Genomic DNA, 20863 nt, shown 5'->3' with positions numbered 1-20863 from the left:
ATCGAGGTATATGGTTAAAAAGAGTATTAAGAATATCCATAGCCCAAAATGACCTGCGCCATGAGCCAGGTCATGTCGCATTTGTCACACAACAAAGCCAAATTAGGTACCACTTAGTTAAATGTATTGAATAATTTTTGTTTGTTTGTTTGCTTTTGTTCATTTTTGAACCGTTTTATAGTTAAATGTATTGTGTATTCCATCTTTGCCTATATTTTCGGTGTATCTGTTTGTTATTATATATAATTTATGTTAACTGTAGGGTTACGAAATAAATAAATAAATGTTTATACAGTTTTAAAAGATGATAGAGAGGTAGCCAATCATATGGAGTCGGGCAGCCTATTCCACAACTTGATGGCGGAGATCCTTAATGAATTGCCTGTGGGATGAATTTCCAAAAATATGTATTAGAAGAGCGTAACATATAGTTGAAGGACCAAGAATTTGAAGTGATTTTTGAGATAAGAGTTTTTAACAGTCTTATTGAGCCTGGCCACGCCGTCAAGGTAAACGCAAGGGAGCTGAACCCATTTAACCCTTGAAATAAAGAAAGGGCTTCCGATGATAATGACTTGATTCTTGAAAGGATTAATTTTAAGACCGAAGTCTTTACTCCAGTTGGCTATATTATGAAGATCGTCATTCATCGCCTGTATCCCAAGAGGAAGGTCATCTTGTGTAGACTGAACGTAAATTTGGAGGTCATCAGCGTAAAGGTCCCACCCACCTGGTCGTGATGTTGATGGTGGTGATGGTCCTGCCCACCATCCATCCCTAGGCGAATGTGGTCAGAAACCTTAACCAATGCAGGAGTTGGATAGGGCTAGACCCTCTCCACCTTGGGCTGGACTGGACTGGAGCTTTTATTCAGAAACCCGCTAAGCTGCGAGTGTATAAGGCACTCTAGAGCTTTAGATAGGAAAGGTGGAATAGAAATGGGCCGGAAGTCAGAAAAGTTAATGGGATGGGATGGGCCGTTTTGGAATAGAATAACTAAACTATCCTTCCAATGAGTAGGAAATTTCCCAGTAGTAACTGAATAATTGAAGATATGAGTAATAACTTGAAGGACAGCTGGCAAGATAGGTAAGGTCATAGCGTGACTAACTTGGTCACATCCGACAGCATCCGACGAGATGGACAAGATGCAACCCTCCACTTCGCGTTCGGTGAATTCAGTGAAATTAAAAGGCATGAAGTTTGGAGTTGGAAGTGATGCTGGATTATTGAGTTTCTTCCCAAGAGAAGACATATTGTGGGCAGAAGAATAGGAGAAGTGAGAGTTAAGGTTGTTTATATCTATTGCTAAAGAAACAATATTCTATGCTGATCTGCCACTCCCCAAGGTTTAGAGGAACTTCCACATTTTCGAGGTCGCACCATTGGATGCTAAATCGTGGATATGTTGCCTGTGGGCATCACGACAGCGAGTTTTACTACGATTACAAACTACTTCATATGTTTCGCGTTTCAGATTTGGCAGTTCTCATTTTAGCTATGGTTTTGTTTTTCAGTGAATCAATCTTTTAATCGAGAGCCTGGGAGTAAATGATATATGTAATGTACTGGGGCGTGTTTATCATATTATAGAGGTTCATGATGGAAGAAGTGGACAACTCAACTTTGTCGTCGAGGTAAGCTAAGTCGTACAGACCACTCCAGTCAATTTCGAATACATCACTGAGCAGGCTTTCAAGGTCAATTCCACTAAGCTGCGACACATAAGTACCATGGACTTCTGTTTGGGTGGGAGAAGGTCATGGTGTGAGAAGGCGACAGCAGGAAGTTGCCCATGCTTAGTGACAAGGTGAGGAGAGGAAACTAAAATAAGTTCTAAAAGTGACGGAGGTTTGTAGGTTGTAGGTTGTAGGAGTATGTCGAAGAAAGGAGCCGTCTGGAGCGAGAATCACTTTTCAGCAGGCACGTGTGAAAGTCACTTATAACTATTGTATTTTTTTATATAAGGGAAAAACTTGGTCAATTGTGTCTTCAAAGGAAGCACACACTGATGATGAAGGGGAATAGAAGACTCCCAGGAGAAGCTTAGAGTTGGAGAGTAGTACATCGATAAGGAGATGCTCGGCTGTATTGTTAGGTGGAGGCTGGGGCGATGAGTTAATTATGGAGAAGGGGGATTATTTATTCTTTGTTACTCCTGTATAAGGAGGAAAAATCAAGGAATTTGTATAACCTTGGACAGTAGTACAAATAACTATGATAGATATATTTGTAGCTGTATCATAATATCTAAACCGTACGATTGAAAGTCGAGACGGTGTCGTGTCTAGCACGGTTACCATCTCGTTTTTGACTACAGGACTCATACTTAGCGCTGAATTTCGACTCTGGATAATACCATAAGCTGCTTTTAACCTTACTAAAATTCTTATAAATCCTCTGCTTAGTATTATTTGTTTACCTTACAAATAAAACAACATCTCAAATCTTAAAAATATCGAGTTAGATGTGCACATGCATGGCCAATACATACATTTATGAGTTCGAATACATTTATTGATTAATAATTAAGTTGTGTTCAAATTACGTAGTCTTACAAGGCTAACAGAAATCTCAAGAAAAGATTAGTATTTATTAACAATAAATTAATTCACATCAAGATTTATAAAAGTTCCATATTACAACGAAACATTCCGCGTTTATTATTGAGCATTTCAATTGGCATAGTCGCGAATCAATCTAGTTTGTATGAAGAATTCATAACTGTAGGTTCCATTGGGTATTTCAGGGGTGAGCCTTGAGCTGAGTTTGGGGCCGTATCCTGTTCATGTTCAATGGAGACCGTGACCAGTTCGGTTGTTATGGTAGGCTCCGATTTTAAAGAGGATGTATCTCGTTTAGTTGGAGAAGCGCTGCTCCGTTGCCGGCGGGGTTTACGCAAATATGGTGTCAGTTTCTGGAAAACAAAATACTTTTTAGAAGGGTGTCGTATGCCATGTTGCACCACGAAGTAACCTAAAACACTTTTTGTATCATCGGGATTATTATTAATAAAAATAATTATTAAAAATGTATAAGTAGAAAATAAAAACAATTTTTTTAAAGTTTGGTCCCTGTGACAGTGTACCTTTAACGCTAGCAGCATTTCCTAGCTGTATTGCGATACTTATTCGTTGAGCGAGGAAAGCACCGGTATGTACTATCAGATGCCAACATGAATCTTTAACTAGCATCTCTGCACTTGAAGCCCACTGCCCAAGAGTCTACTCCAAAGGGACCAAATTAAAAGTTGGAGGAAAGATTCAACCGTTATATGAGCCGTTTATTAATTATAATGAATCGATAAAATTTTAATACTATTTAGATATAGTGGAAAATATATGGAAATTGTATTCGTTTTTTACAACAAACTCCCAAGCGAAATTAGAGAGTTATCACTGAATAAATTCAAAACTCTCGTTAAAGGTAAATTAATCAATAAAGCTTTTTATAAATTTGACGATTATTTTTTAAATGATCCTAATCCTTGCGATTGATTTGCTCCAGTTGAAACAATTAGTGTGACTCAAACTTGGTGATTAAAAAGAGTAACGGAGAGTTTCTTGGCAGTTCTTCTTGCCCTCTCTACGCCCTTGACTTGCGAACTGGTAGTAAATGTAAATTTAGAAACAATTTTACATCTTTTCTGTTGACGTTCATAAGTCTACTTGGTTACCTACATCAATAAATTTATCTTGAGTTTGAGTTAATTTATCAGAATAAATATATAGTGTTTAATGCTTTTTTAAATATTTATGTATTATTTTGTATAATAAAGAGTGAAAAAAAATATGTTTCTAACTCAGTACCTACATTTTGAGGGTCCTTCAAGTAAGCTCCAGTCCGTCGTACTTCAAAGTCTGGTGCTGCCAGGCACCGAATGAGGAATAAAGCTACTGCACAAGCCCAAGAAGCCCATACGCCCGCGCTCGCAGCTCGCGTTGCTGCTGTACGCGCCCCGAAAGACCAAGACGCTTGCCATGATCGCTCTAAATACGGATCCACAGACGAACACCTGGATATTATTACGGGATTTTAACGTGCATCCAATTTCACAAAATTAGACTCATTTTAAAAATAATAGATTAATTATGGAGCATTCATTGCGAGCATCATTTCCTCGTATTGCTTATTAGTTGAGCGAGGAAATCATGGTAATTCTTTCTAGGGATACCAATACTATCTATCTATCCATCTTGTCTTATCTCTTATCTGCTTACCGGCATTACCTACCAGATGCCAATCTTAATAATTTAAAATAAATAGGAGCTTACGTTGTCGCATTTGTAGTATTTTGAAACGCCGTACAGAAGTCCACCAGGCCATTGTTTGTCTTAGTGAAGCTTATTCCAGTCAAAATTACCATCACGATGGCGAATATTAGTGCTGGGGCCAGGATACGCCACGGCTGGCGAAGGCTGTAAACAATTTGTTCGTATTTCAGTTAGTGTTGTCGTTTGAGGTTAAATTTAAGCCCACACATAGCAGACTCCCAAGGAAAACTAGAGAGTTGTCACTGAATAAATTAAACAATAAAGCGTTTTATAAATTTGACGATTATTTAAATGATCCTAATCCTTACGACTGATTTCCAGTTCAAACAATTTGTATGACTAAAAACTTGACGAAAGAGTGGCGGAGAGTTTCTTGGCAGTTCTTTTTGCCCGCTCTACGCCCTTGACTTGCGAACTGGTAGTAAATGTAAACTTAGAATCAATTTAACATCTTTCCTGTTGACGTTCATAAGTGTACTTGGTTACCTATATGAAAAAAGTTATTTTTTCCAATCCAAACAAAAATAACTCGTGTAAGTCTCGATACTGTATCTTACTATAAGCATCTCTTACACGGCACACCTAATAAAAGAACTAATCAAGAACTTTGAAATGGGTTTGAAATGACATTTGACATTTTGATCCTTATATATATCGAGAATTCTGTCTACATTATAAAATTCCACCCTCTCCATTTGGAAGCCTGGCGTTCCTCAACACAGCACGTTTTAAAGAGCTTTTTGCCGCGCATTACGTCTTGGTGACAGCTGGTAGAGGTATCTCAAACTGATACCACTTAGGTCCATTCCAGAAAAGAGCGTACAATTCTCTGAAATGTCGGAAACATACCCGCTAGCCCCGGCATTGCTTGTGTCCATGGGTGGCGGTTATCACTTTATTCAAAGTGGCCGTTTGCTCATAAGCCTCCTGTCCAATAAAAAGCTAAAAAAATATCGAATTAGAGAAAAAAAAAATGTTTTCTACAAAGCTTCTGTTTGTTCTAAAATGACTTCTGGGATAATAACAAATAAAGATATAAGTACCCGGATCTAGGACGGCCGCCTCCAGGACACATGGTGAAGAGCGTGGCCCAAGTCGCAGCAACTATCAAAGACATCACTGGTGCATACTCCGCGAGATCACAATCTTGACCGAATAGGGTTCGGGAGGTGTCGAGGATTAGACGGCTTTCCATTGCTGCAACATTTATATTCATATTGTAACACATACGTCAATAAAACGATTTTATTCTCTCAACAATCACAAACGGAACAGTCTTTCCGAGGGTATCAATGCCGGGGACTAGAGAACCTTATGTCGAATAAAGAGGCACAGATGTGGACACCACATTGTAACAGTTTTTACTTCCTTCTACAGTAATCCTGTATCTAATAAAGTTTAACATGAAGTCGATTCAAATGCATTTATAAACCGCATTGAATTTTAACAGATGCATAACAGAAAATACAGAATGTCTTCTTTGAAAAAAAACATCTTACTAGATATTTCCAAGTCATCCATTTTCTGTGTTGTTTGTGTGTTTTGCTCTGTATCATTTTTGTTCTCGTCTATTACATTTCTTTCAGTCAAATCAGTACTGTTAGCTTTGAAATCTTGAGCATTATAGTTTCCATTTTGATTGAGCGCATTTTCTATCGGCACATCCACCATTTTGAAGCTCAACTGGCGCGGGAAAAGCACACAGTTATTGTCTACTAGCTGCATAGTGTTTTGAAGAAATACGTAGTTCATGATAGCGAAACTGGCAGCAAGCGCGTAAATAATTAAATGCCATGCTGAAAAAGATTTAATTAGTCTTTAATACGGTTTTATATTACATTGTGTCTGATATAAAACCGTATAGCCTTGGGGCTTAAAACTTTAAATGATGTCATTGCTAAACATGTTATAGATAATAAACTACACTAAACCATTTTGTACATGATAACTGCCAATTTTAACCGCAACCCACAGTAGGCCCAGACATTGTAGGTTCGAACTCAATATCGTATTTTTAACTTTTATTGAACATGCTTCACCATGACAATTTATCTTTCATTACAAAATATCTAGAGGAAAATTGTGAGTTGCTTACATCGTGTAAGCCAAACACAATTTTCCTCGTAACATAAATAATTATATCCATCAACTATTCTATGCTTCAGTTTCAAACATAATCGAATACTACAACTAGATTACAATATAAACCTAAATATTTTTTCATTAAAAGGCATGGTATGCATAATATATGCGAGAGCGATTCCAGTCTCTTAGACGGCCTTGTAGGAAGTTCTATCGAGTCTCCGAATAGCAGAGATTCTGGTGTGGGTCGAGTCCCAAATATCCCTAGCTATTTTCGAGGGTACAGGATGTGTCACACGTCGCATAACAAAAGATTGACATAGGCTTTACAATATCGCGTTTCGATGGAGATTTGTCGCTGAAAACCGCAGAGCATTTGTAGTATACTATGTAATGTATGTTTAAAGTAGGGATGCATCGATACGCGTTTATGGCGATACGATGCCGATATTCTTATAGAAATATATTCAATACCGATACCGATACCAACGCTTAGTGCATTTAAATTAAATTAAGGGTAAAATATATCAAGTTTAGTTTAAAGTTTTTAATTTTTAATAAAAAATATAAACAGTCACAAACTTTGAATAAGATTAAAGGTTGAGTTTATTAAATTAAGAGTAATAATTAAATTGAAATAAAATAAATAACCGTTAAGATTTTGTTTAAAAAACAAAGCAATCGCATGTTTTGGGAAGAAAGTCAATTACGCAAGTGGAAAATAGTCGCTCAAATGTGACAGAACTCGTTTAAAAGCCATATAATATGCATAGCAAAATATATTGCTTTGGAATTATCAAATATGGAAATTGAAATATTTTAAATTTAAAAAGTATCGATCGGTTAATATATGCGATCGCGATATACCAGCAAACCCAAAGTATCGCCTTTATATCAGTATCGGATGCATCTCCAGTTGAAAGTAATGTCTTGATATATGAGTAACGAAAATATTGTAAAATAAATCTATATGTTTACAGTATTCACTTGCAATAGCTACTTAATTATTTTATTTATGAATTATCTGCTAAAAATGTGGGCGTATCGATTGAGATGTGTTAATAGACTTTTATCACCTACATCATACAGAATATCGCCGTATATGGCAATGTAAACAATCGGTAACGAATAATTGAAATCGCATTTTTTTTTGTTACTAGACTAAAAATACTAGCATGCTTTTAATACTCCCAACGCTCTATGGGCTTAGATGTATGTACATATGTTTCGTCAACAACTTTTCTTAACAAGCAATAGATGTATGAAGTCTTCAGTGCCTGGGACACATCGTCGCCCAAACGCCGTATGTTTGTCTAAAATTTAAGTCGATAATCGAGTTTGAATTTAACGTTTAAGATTAGATAAGTTTTTCGACACATTCCGTAACTTAGCTTTGGGTTTCTATATTACTAAAAACCTTTAAAACTCATTTAAGGAAATATATTTCTAACCAACCTTTCCATGCCTTGAGCTTGTTCGACGCTTTTTCCTCCAAATCCAACTTGTCATAAAGTAGAAAAGTCATGTCTGTTGTTTTTCAGTTCACATTTTTAATCTACAACAAAATATACTTTGGTATTATTTCCGAACAATACTTAGCTTTTTGTAGTATACAACTTGGAAACGTTCAAAAATGCTAGATTACTTAAGTTAAAAACTGACAATTATCGAGTATGAATTTAATTTTAAAAATTAAAAAATTATGATCTGTGGTCTGACCGACAATATGAATAAATAGTTTTATTAATCTGTATCGATTTTCTTGAAGTAATTATTATGAGGATAAAAGAGAAAAACATCTATACTATATACTAGGTTACTATCGATAAAATGTGGTCGCTGATAATATACACGCATGGAATTAATTAGTTTTTCCTATTCCTAAAGGACTGTTATGTGTTAATTTGTATAATTGACCGTAACAATAAAATTTATCGACGCTCAATTTAAATATTAAATTTGCGACATTGACACACCTCGGTTTAGTCGTTAGGCATGCGTACATTTAGAAGTTTTTTTTTGAAACAAATTTTTTTTTTAAATACAACGGAGACACAAAGAGAAGGTTTTCATCATTTTATATAAGGATTTAGAAACCTTTGTTTAAGTTTCGCTTAGTGCAAGAATTACAAAAAAATATTAAGTTACATTTAAAATGTGTTTTCAGGGTCACGTGAAAAATCAAGGCCAACTTGTTTTTACTACGTAGATTCTGATAGAGTAAGGCTTTGTATAATATTTTGTATTTCTTACAATGTATTTTTTTGTTTATTTTAACACAATACCTAATTAAAATTACGTCATTCAGTTAACGAGATTACGAGATCAACAACCTTATTGGATATCCAATACAATGTTTATTAAGAGGTTTGAAGATACGAAATATCTCGTATTTCTTTGTATAACAGTTTTCTAATTTTTTTTTTAATTGCTTTGTAGAAAACGAAAAAGTATCCATGGTTTTAGTAGAATTCCTAGGAAACGGAGCCTATAAAGAAAATCAATTAATTGTAAACCAAGTAATAAGTAGCAAATCTTGTAGTCGATTATAGCTATTTGCTATTACATTATTGATATAAATTCACATTTGGTTGCTTTACAGCAGTCCCACGTCAGACATTAAGGATTATTAACGTATATAATGTAATACACTTAACATAAATTAATATAACCAAAAAAGTAACCTTAAAACATAATAACTAAAATACATTATTAAAAGGAGTTCATTTGGCAAGGTTCCGAAGATACCGGCAGCGTTCCCCCTTTGAATAGCTAGACTTATTCTTTTTCCGAGGTAGCTGCCAGCTCTGTGCTCAGCTTCGGCTTCCTGTGATGTCTACTAACCTTTTTGCTAGTTCCAAAAAGTTAGAGATATTTAAGTCAATTTTCTAAGCCGGAAGTCAAAGAACAACAACTATAGCAATTGCCACGTTAACACAATACTCCACAACCCTGTTGGTCTCCGTGAAAGCGACCAACCTCCATTACATATGAAAACCAATAACAACAAAACAAAACAATAATAACACAATAATTAATATTATGTACTTAAAACGTAAGATCATCCAAACAAGACAATTAGATCTCAACAGTTCATTGAGAAAAATCAGAGATAAAAAAAAGAGGATGAAAAATATGGCTTTTACCCATACAATACAAGACTGCTAAAAATATTAAATTAAATTTTTACAACTTACTAATACTAACACAACTGTTAGTTAACCAATTTTTGTATGTATTCATTAATAATGCTCTATATAAATAAAGTCAATTTTCATATTTGCGAAAAAAAACGAGAATTTTGAGAAATATATTTTATTTGTTATTCATTTTATGAATTTGACTTTGTAGTCATACTAAGCTAAGTGATTTCTGTCTAAATTTTATTAAGCCTTATACTTCCAATCTTATAAATACCAATCTTACTGCAGTTCGTGAAATAATAACTAATATATACTGAATAACCAGAAATATCCAATCTGGGTGCAAGCCAACACAGCGTGGTTCTTTTCACGTATATACACCAATTAAAAAGTGTGAATCACTAGCTTGTATACATTATCATGAATAATAAATCATGTGTTGAGATCACATTGGGGAAATTTGTAAAATTCAGTCTAAAATTATCGCAATGTGCTCTCATTGCTACCGCGCGTAGTCATAAAACAACAAACTTTTTAAAATAGATTTTTAGAACACTGCAAAGATTTCAATGTGTTATCGATACAACGTTTTATAATTAAGTCTCAAGGGTTCGATTCCCAACTAGGTATGGATTGTTAAAAGGGTTTTTGTTTGCTAATATTGCAAAGCACTGTCAGCCATCTTGTGTCCGTCACTTATTTATTGTTAAAAGGGGAAACTTACAGCTATAACAAAACAGTTAAGATGGCTGATATTGAGTTTAGTAATATACATCATAAAAAAGATGTTTTAAATATTCTAATAATACTTTTTTTTACATTTTAATTGGCAGATTATGTACACTGTATTTCGGATTTTAATCCCCTTCATTAGGTTTGTTTTAAGATAAGTTACGACATATTATATTCTTTTTTTTCGTGTGAGGCGCAAACTAACTGTTGGTGGTGGTCTGTGGCAGAATGATCAGCGCTATGGACCAAGTCTACTCCGCAGCATAATGTTGAGCCAGGGCAAGTTACCACAGCTCAGTTAAAATGAACCTTATTCCTTCCACTCTTTCTATAACTTTTTGTTACTATTCTTTTTTGATTATTATTATTACTTTGTGTTTCTTTAGTAAAAGATATTATGGTATGTTATAAGATAAGGTCAATCTTTCTTAATTTAGTAATATTTTACTTTTAAGTTTTATAATAAATTTTAATTCTTCTTTCAAGGATACAACTATTGAATGTTTCAATTATCTTTGCAATAGCCGCTTATATAGGCCGGAAACAAAAACAAACATGAAATCTGAGGCCAAGACCCACATGAGGTTGTAGCGCCACTGAATTATTCATAATGATCGGTTGTAGAAAAAAGGTCCATTTGTAATCCTTCTTCGCGGTATAAAAGTCGGTTATATTCCATATTTCATACACATTTCACTATACGGCACAAATACACAAAAACCTCTTAATATACATTGTATTGGATTGAGGTAGTTGATCTCGTAACTCCATCATAGTCTATAATTAAATTCAACTCATAATCTCGTCAACTGAATGACGTAATTTCACATTCGGTATTGTGTTTGTGAATTGTGGCATGCATGGCCATCTACCAACCTACTTGTACACAACTCACGATAAACAAGAGTTATACATATAGAAAGTTGGAATTATATTATTCACTTTCGATTTAAAACATACTCTCATATAAGTACTAATATCCTTATCAGTTTGTCATTGGTTTCCGATAAGCTATGCGTTTGTAGGTGAGGCGCGGTAACACTTTCAAGTGAGTTAAAAAATCGACGTTAATGTGAATTTTTTGTGTATAAACGTAGCTTTTCCGACCGTGGACCAATCTGTATCTCTAATTCAAAACTCGCGCCGCGGCATCGTGATAAGAGGCTTTGATAGTTTCTTAATTTATCTCTAAAACCGTTTTAGATTCAGGATGAATAGGAGGAGGCGTGACTTCCGAAATATAGCCTAATTGGGGTCATATTTTATATAAATATATTAATTGACAATTTTTAAATTTATTTCTTTTACACCAATAAATACAATTAAACATAAATATACTTTTTAGTGCATTTTGAAGGTGTTAAAAAAATTCAGATACACTTAATTTTTTGAATGAGAATAAAATGTTTTAATAACTCGTAGTCACCTTAAAGTTAGTACATTTATGTGATTAAACAGATTGTGCCTAACACAAGTAATAAGAAGATGCAGGACTGAATAAGAGAATATAAAAATCTGTAAGAATGTGAAACATACCGTATATATCGGTATGGTAACGAGATTTTGCTAATAACAGTTTCAAAAACAGGTTTAGGGACTCTCGCTGTCCACAATTACTGAAAAGCACTGGGACTCTTGAGTAAATATGTCATAATTTTTCGTTTATATTGAATAGGATTTATTGTATTAAAAAAAATATAAAATTACTAATACACTTTTAATAAAGAATAATTAAGGTTTTTTTACAGTGTTCAGCCTGCTATAATCTTGGTAGTTATCTATAAACAAGATTAAAAAAGATTTACTGCAATAGCAAAACGAAATACGATAATAAGATCAAATTTTAATCGTGATCAAATATAGTTGAATGAATTAATGTAACATTTAATTATTATCCTTATAAAATGACGCCACGAAAGCTCGACAATTAAGATATTCAAGGGTATTATAGTAACAAAGTAAGTAAGATGATATAATAGAAAAGAGAAAAACTCCATGACAACGCATCTCAAGAATGTGTATATTAATAACATTGGAAGAAAAACTATTAAAATATATGAACACTTAAGAAGTCTAATTATTTTTATGGAAATACAGCAAAATAATAGATATTTTAGCAATAACAGTTTGACATTGTAATGCGGGTATGCAAAAGAATAATTAATATTTTAATGATAATACGCCTACAAACATATAATTTGTTAAGTTGATTTTTGTTATAGAAACCGATTAGACAGATAAACAATTGTTTCAACGGCATCGAACACAGAACCTCAAAATCATGGTCATAGTTAGGTCTTGTAGGAAACTGGAGGATAAATGTCATGTAATTGTTACTGAAGTTTTTTAACTTAACAAAAAAATACAATAACATACCTTTTATCAATAATATTCAATCCATCCACTGATAAAGTGCATTCCATATAAAATAACTTACATTCTCATTCTAAAAGTGATAACGCGAAATTATTTATAAAAAATTGATAATAAAAATAATGTGAAATGTTTTGCGGTTACTGCTGTGCGCTGCTGTGGGTGACTGAATCAGCCAGCGAGTGCTCAATTCCTGAATCCAGTTATTCAGCTTTAGTAGAAAATGATTTAGCCCTTGTTACTCAACATTTAAGTTCAATTTCCTGCAGCAAGCAAGACTAGCGTATGAAACTGTATGAAGAACATGAGAGCAAAAGAGATAGCAATATATAATTGTGTCTTTAATAATCCACAGCTTACGTAATGCTGCTCATCAATATTAATCTGTGGAAGAAAATTTTGAAGATACTGCCACCTATTTGAAATCTGTTGAACTACGTGGAAATTTGGTAACGTGGTCTTTAGAGAATATACTAAAGCAGTAACAAGATCCTTCCTAACACTATATTTGTATAAACTTTACTTCATTATGATATACAAGATGCAATAAAAAGACATAGTTACTTTCGTAGTTTTTATTTATAATAAACATGAATATTAGTTTGAAACACAGTAATGTTTGCTATTGTTGTGACGATGACGCAAAGAATTTAAGCATATGAATTTATACAATTAATGTATTTTAGAAATACTTAGGCTAGTACTGAAATTTGTTAGAAATATAGCGTTTCTAATAATGAAACAATATATTTACAACAGTTAAATCCACCTCTTACAATCCCATATAATACTGTTAAGTAAACTTAGAATCACGTCTAAGCCAAGCAGTCTTAAAAATCCATTAACCGACTTTGATCAACAGAATACATACGGCCTTACACATATCGGGCATCTGTCTATCGCAGCCAAGCATCGCCTTAAGCAGTCAGCATGGAAGAAGTGAGCGCAGGGTGTCACTCGAGCCGACTTCATGGCCCCAAGGCACACCGCACATACATCTTCCAAAGTGGATAATTCTTCTGGCGTCGCCTTTCGAAACCTGGCTAACGAATCACAAGCTTCGTTAAACTTAATCAACGCCTCTCCAAGCTTATATCGTCCATGAATGTATACGCATACGTAAGCGACTAGAAGTGCCAACCTCCAACGCTCGCCCCAAGCTAAAGCTGGAACTAATGGTACAGCAATAAAAGTAGTAACGCTCCTAGCCCAAACCCCACAATATAAGGTCTCCATACCTTCCAGTCTCTCCAACTTGAGAGCACTAAGAGCTGATGGCCATAACTCGAGGAATGTCTTTTCTGTTAATAGGTAATAAATACCAGTTATTAGGGTATATACTAGAGTGGGTCTGTAATGCTCCAAACCCTGCTCTAGACCCAGAGTCAGGAGTATGAAAGTCATTGTAACAATAAAGGTGACAGCTTTGGTCCATTCGAGAACAATCTTTGTGGCGGACATCGCGAGGTGCTTAACTTGGGAATGACGCGTGACATTGACGTAGGGAGTCCAGTCTTCCTTGGTGCATATTTCTCGTATGTAGTTGACGGAGTAGGTGATCACGTTGTAGAACATGAGTGAGTAAAGGCAGGTCAATCGTCCACGTGAAACCAGGAGACGATCGCAGGCTGTGAAGATGAGTAACTGAAATAAAAAATAACATAGTCCATATTAACGATTAGAGGCAATCATTACATCTGACATATTATTGATTTTACTATCAGGCGTCAGGGCCAATAATATGAATATTTGTGAAGTATATACCTTTATTTGTACAAGCATAGATAATAGATGTTTTTAGCACAATAACAAATTTTCAATGAAGCGAGTGCTATATCCGCTCTAAAGTATTTATGGAACAAATTTTCAAACATTTACACAATTACAAATTCATACAAAATAAAATAACGTACCTGACTTATCATCGTAGAAAGATTGTTGAGTTGCAGAAAGATTCGTTCAGCTCGATCTATAGGTGAATATGCCGCTCTAAATACAAACAGGACGCGTTCTAACGGACCTCGAAGTCTTCTTATAATCTCTGGAAAAAAAAACAGATTAATCGTTATTATACGTCTAGGAATAAACAACAGGGTCCTAATAGTTTCTCTCATGCCTAACCGACTTCCACATTGTACATTTTAAATGGTATCTTTTCTATATAAAATTGCATTCACAGGAGTCTAAACATTTATAAAATATAGTTTTGGTTATAGGTATTTATTTGGTTATTAAAGAGTGGAATTCTCAGATTGTGGTCTTGAAGATGTCATTTTGTGGTGTCCATTGAACTTGTCAACTTTCCAACTCAATAGATTTGCATTAATTATCTTAATTTTTTATAAACGACTTTCCATGGACGGTGTTATTAAATACTAACAGTACTGAAGCACTGATATAAATTTTTCAGATTTAAATAATATCTAATACACACTTCACACACGAATACAGTATTATATATTTATACATATCCTATAAATCTTGTTTAATTTTACATTTATTAAATATAAAAATCGTTAATTGTTATAGTATACAGTAGACATTAAACGTTTTGTATTGGATCACATATCTAATCTTTTTACTTAGGTAAAAATAGGGATTAGTTCCGAATCATACATATAATTTATTTAGAAATTAAATTGAGTTACATACAACACAAATAGTCATGAGGTACTGATTATTTAAAATATTGCCACTCACTCTGCCATTATATGATATACTATTAATATGGACTTCTGTAAGCGAATTTTTACAATTATCGCTGTCAGTAAATACGTCATGTATATGGAAATAACATGCTCTAAACTTTTGCTTATCTTTAAATCCTGATTCCCTTTTGAATTAACCCACCCAGTCGAGGACTAACTAGAAATACCAAGAAAATCCCTTAGGGATTCAATATAAAAGGGCAACATTGTTTCAAAGAAAATAGTTCAGAGCTGGACTCCTCTGGAAGAGACACTTCAGCTATCCAATAGATTAATCTCTGGTAAGAAAATTCATATATCTTTTACTTTTTAAATTCTCATAAAGACCAAACCAAAGATTGTGGAGATATTTGGGTTTGGTCACGACCAATGAATCTCGGTAGTAACATATTTAATTACGATTATTCGCAAAATATAATGTACGTACTTTTTGAATGTACATATTTGTATCCAGTAAAAAGTCCTAAGGAAAGTTCAACCTATGCAACAGCTAACATTCAGTTCTCATAAGCAGACCCAAAACAAAGCTATTTAGTTGAAAATAATAAATCGTAAATAATATAGTATTTACAACGTCAAAAGTTAAGCCATATTAAAATGTAAAAAATAAGTATAAGTTTGGTCTGACGCACGAGCGCTGGCGGAAAGCCAGCTTCCGTTGCCCCATTCAGCTTCACTTCGACAATGACCTGGCTATATAAATACTACACAAAACATTGCAAATTGTTTTTAACACATCTACGCGCTAATGCTATTACGACGTTCTGTTTACACGTTTTAAATTTTGACATCGATAAATTGTTGCATCCAATTGAAAAGTTTATTTAAAAAAAAACACATTACCGCTATATGTATTTGATGAAAAAACATACAAATTGTTGTTAGACTAACTTATTTTTTAAGTCCATAACCTATATATAACGCGAAATGGAATTATTCGTCCTTAATTCGCTTATTTATTATAAGTATTCTCTTTAATTTACGCGATCATTACACGTTAAAATTATATTGGGATAAACTCGTATTTAGGTGACAAGCAAACGTGGTCATTGACTGTATAAATTAAATAAATAATAAAAAAAACTTAAGCGGAAAAGCGTAATTATTTCATCTGATTGCGTAGGTACGCCTCAACCTTCTTAGAAATTGGGCAATACTCAGTCAGGTGACTCAAACAACATGTCATATATCTCTTCGCTGAACGTATTAAATATGTATTTGGGCAATATACCCATCAGTTGATACGTTTTGGCAGATATTTTACAAAGCAAGAAATACACATAACATTTCTTAATCAGACAGATTTTACCAGACCCGACCTACTTTATTTTAATACATTCCAAAATAACCAAAGACTTTTCGTACGAGATTACAGTACTTAATGTTTTTCCTGTGTTTTTGTGTATACCTGTATTGGTTAGCTACGCGGTCCAACATCTATGATTAAGATTGGCGTTTTTATGGGCCACAAATGTCTGTTATTTAGCTTTCGGAGAAAATTTGGTGACACAGGGTTCAAAATTATAGGCATTAATAAGGGAGTCTTCGTTGTTCCTATATTTAAATGTGGTCGTAAAAAGAAATTAAATCCAAGTCTTTTTTTTTAATCTTAACGAAAACATGGATGAAAAATTTCTGCGCCAAATTCACATTCTTAATTCAAATAATTTTGGATCTTCGATTGTCCACAGAGTGTTTCAAAAAGTATATAATAGAACTACATATGTATTTTATGACTGTGGGGAAAGGTGTGGGCAGTTGTAGACATACATAGGTCAGGTTGGCACACCCCGATGTTTACAATTTGTTTTTTATGTTTGGCCGGATATCTCTATTTTCGTGTTTTACGTATTACTTATCAATGCAATAATATTTACGAACAAAACCCTAATGGCTTTCTGCAATTTCGTAATGCATTTTTGTTTTCCATTATCCATAAGTACGTGCTGAAACGGCTTTATTAATATTTAAGTGAATTAATGCAAATATTTTTCTTTACAAATATAAATCCATTAATTGATCTCCGTAGGTATTTTTTGTTCCCTACATGGAAAACGTAAACGTAAAATAAACATCAAATTCATGTTTTAAATTAATTAAATAAAAAATAAATAAATAGAAAAGTAAATTAATTAATTAGTTTTACTAAGATTTCATAGATACTTACTTCGTGCAATTTTCACGACCGCTGGGTACCACCTAGCAGGGTACCGATAGTTAGCAGAGATCAGGATAGGCACGACGAAGCAAGTATACGCAGCCATCAACCAGGCTCCTCCAAGAGCCACAAGTAGCCCACGAGGTGCCCAATATGGTAGTAGCATTACCAGAGAAATAAGCCACACTGAAAACATTATAAATTTATGTTTAATTTTGTCAAACAGTAATTTTATTTATTTATTGATTTATTTACGAAAATATCAATATTATTCTCTAAGGAAAGCATAAAGAAAAAAGTATTTAAACCTAAAACAATAAGCTAAGTAAATTATTTTCATACAGTTAATTGTTCATTTTTCAAATTAAAATAAACCCATTGTAATATTCTTCTTGATTGTAATATTTATTACACAAATTACACAAATAAACACAGAAAATTAAATCTTTATATAACATTTGCACAATATTTAAAAGAGTAAAGACAATATGACAGAAGAATTTTTAAATATCATTGAATTTATGTTATACGTATAAAAGTGTATTTATAAAACAAAGAAAAGTAGTACATGCGTTGAAGTATCTGCCTATTCTCGACATTATACTTGTATACATACCAATATTTGCAATTTTATCTTCAGACTTCATTTGAATTTTCGAGAATGAATCACTTCTTATTCTCCCACGTACCCGAGATATCATTCCCATTTTAAACAAATAAGAAAAGTTGCTTAACTCGAAACGCAAAACAAAAAAAATTACTTGCGAAACACACGGCTCAATTGTGCAAAATATAACGTATGAATGCAAAGTTGGGCGGGCGCACTAGGGCGGGCGGCCTTTGCGCGCAAGAGCACACACTGAACCGTGAACTCACGTACAGTGCCAATTTATTCGAGTTATTTTTCATATCAAACACTGCGAATGTACCCATGTTAACGCCGACAAATTCGTATGAAAAATAATATTGATCGCCGAAAGTCGACTTAAACGTATTTTTACCCTAGTTCAATAACATCGGCCGATTTTATTTTTACTTTGAACTCTGGAAGTTCACGTTAAATCGCAGTTTAAAACAGATGAATGTTTTAAAAAAACAAATTTGGAACTTCAAACGGTTAAACAGTTTGATGCTGGAAGCCTTTGTCTTGGCCTCAAATTTCTATAACTGTTTACTTATTAATTTTTAATGGAATGTATGTGTGACCTTTGTCGAGATTATATTTGACGTGGTGGTTAATTATTCTTTTACAGTACGACCAAATATTAATTTCGTACATATTAGAATTCATCCTACGCTAATAGGTAACGCAACAAATACAATATCTTGCTTAATATAACTTCAACAGTTTGTCCGTAACAAAACGATTCAATAATTAATTCAAAAGTATTTCATCTACGTATACAATATATAAGAAAATTATGTCATCTACATATATATATATTAGAAAGTTTTATAAAAATAAAATTCATTATTAATATCAAATAGCTCGCATTAGATGATGCATATATGCAATGCTGTTTACGATTCGGAGAAAGATGACTTGATGAGACTTTCTCTGCAGTTGCTCTGTATTCAAAATTATCATGATAAGAATACATTTGACAGTAGCACGTTTTGCATGACACTACAACTACGCGAACTATATTCAACTCTATGATTTAATGGTCTATGGTCCCTAGTAATTCTTAGAGAGAAGAAGAGGCTGACAACGTAAAGGATGGGAGGACGAACTCAAATTAACAGTAAGCTACAACTGAAGAAGAGTCAAAAGAATTAGAGGAGGCCTTTTCTGAGAGATACACCGAACTCCGCGATATACTATAGTGAAAACGTATTAAAGATCACAGATCACAGAGTTTCAGAATATAAAGGCTATATTATTATTATATCTCAATTTAATTTTCCAAAAAGAAACGATTTATCAATGGAGTCTCTAGTAAAATAACTGACATTTTAATACAATTTTAAATGACATTTGTCCCGTTTTTGCAGAACTCCAAATGTCTCCTATAATCTTCCTGTTATTAGCAAGCGCTGGTTGTATGGCCCACTACAGGGGCTACCAGGGTCGTAATCTTATTGAAAAGGAGGAACATCACCCGAACGAAGGGTAACCTCGATGGATATTCAAAGCTTTTGAATTATTTTGCAAATATTTTTTGGATGCTTTGTTAGATGTTGTTTTAGATGTTGTTTCAATATATAGGAATATTGGTATGTTTATATTTATTACATATTTGATATAGAATTAAAAATAGTTCTACATTAAAAATAAGTATCTTAACTCCTTTTCCACAGAATATGCATAATCATAAAAGGTAAAGGATACATACATAGATAAATAACTGGATTTATAATTGGTATTTACCCTTAAAGAATATTTCGTTTACGTATATTTTCTACGAAAGAACACTAGTTTTGTTACAAAAGATATATTATGATATACCTAAATTTCAGAATTCTGGTAGAATGTCCTGTATGTTATAACGCCCCATGGCAGTTTAATCCAGACAATGGAAACCCTAAATGCAATATTACGATCGGCACTCAGAGGTATAAAAAATGTGACCGAGGATCATACTTCAACGAAGTCTGCGGCCGCCGAGACTGTTACAGGGTAAGTCAAAAGAAAGTCCCTTCGGCCCGTTCAAAAAAAAATATTGTGTATCCTTCCTAATTTATTTCTTTACAGAAATAAGTTATTTAATTGAATATTTTAAAAGTTTTAGTTATTTCAAGGCATCATAGAATAACACACAAACTCGTATTGGAAAAGTCACGCTTTAGTTTTAATACACTTATATATATGTATTTTATTTCCAGGGTCCCGGTGAACCATGCACTGAGAAAATGGAGGAAGACGAATACGGAGCAAAATGCGCATTTGGTTACGACTGTGATTTCTCATACCACGTTTGCACTGGCATAGGCTTTTCAATTAGCATTCATGACCGTCTGTCGATTCCGCGTTTGTATCCTTTGCGGCCTCTAAACGAGGCGGAAAATCAAGCAAAATCTATGTTACTTATTTGAATTAAAAAAAATAATTAGATAAATGAACAAATATAATGCTATGTCTGCTTTTTAAGTAATGATCTATTATTAAAGATATGAAATGGTATCGAGTTTTAATTTATATAGTTCTTTCTAATACGATACTCTATTAAGATTAGAAAGCCTGTGTTTGGCATAAAAAGCTCAGTTTACTACAGTATTCATTACTGTGTCTCGGTAAACATTAGTCGTAATAAAGCTTACAGTGACTTTGATAGATTTTTCCTTCCTCCTTATGTCAGTTATCCTACAGTTTTTACTCGGAATATTTTGCATAATACTCAAGATAGAAAATGACACAGATTTCCAGGCTTTGTCACCCCCGCCGGTTTGGCC

The 20863-nt window shown here is 33.7% G+C and overlaps 3 protein-coding genes across 4 annotated transcripts; 1 reads left to right on the top strand and 2 right to left on the bottom strand.

Moving 5' to 3' along the window:
• Positions 1-2442: 2442 nt before the first annotated feature.
• On the bottom strand, positions 2443-12793 carry LOC123716089. Of its 2 annotated transcripts, none has more exons than XM_045671637.1 (7): positions 12608-12793; positions 7812-7911; positions 5774-6070; positions 5318-5471; positions 4275-4418; positions 3814-4015; positions 2443-2917 (listed from the first exon to the last, which is right to left on the bottom strand). In XM_045671637.1, exons 2-7 carry the CDS (start codon positions 7879-7881, stop codon positions 2696-2698), a joined length of 1089 nt encoding a protein of 362 aa, XP_045527593.1. In that variant the 5' UTR covers positions 7882-7911; positions 12608-12793; the 3' UTR covers positions 2443-2695. The 2 variants fall into 2 exon arrangements, with proteins under 2 accessions (XP_045527593.1, XP_045527594.1); XM_045671638.1 differs by having other exon boundaries at positions 2785-2917; positions 3810-4015.
• A 364-nt stretch (positions 12794-13157) lies between these two features.
• Positions 13158-18361, bottom strand: LOC123716088. The gene is made up of 4 exons (XM_045671636.1): positions 18087-18361; positions 17480-17656; positions 14518-14645; positions 13158-14248 (listed from the first exon to the last, which is right to left on the bottom strand). The coding sequence occupies exons 1-4, from the start codon at positions 18175-18177 to the stop codon at positions 13460-13462; spliced, it is 1185 nt and encodes a 394-aa protein (XP_045527592.1). The 5' UTR covers positions 18178-18361; the 3' UTR covers positions 13158-13459.
• Positions 15548-20561, top strand: LOC123716090. Its single transcript, XM_045671639.1, has 4 exons — positions 15548-15593; positions 19466-19583; positions 19931-20090; positions 20297-20561. Exons 2-4 carry the CDS (start codon positions 19474-19476, stop codon positions 20504-20506), a joined length of 480 nt encoding a protein of 159 aa, XP_045527595.1. The 5' UTR covers positions 15548-15593; positions 19466-19473; the 3' UTR covers positions 20507-20561.
• Positions 20562-20863: the final 302 nt, after the last annotated feature.

This window comes from Pieris brassicae, chromosome 11 (assembly GCF_905147105.1).
Source record: "Pieris brassicae chromosome 11, ilPieBrab1.1, whole genome shotgun sequence".
NCBI lineage: Eukaryota > Metazoa > Arthropoda > Insecta > Lepidoptera > Pieridae > Pieris > Pieris brassicae.
The sequence above is the reverse complement of the archived record's forward strand: the minus strand, read 5'-3'. Positions and strand labels throughout refer to the sequence as shown.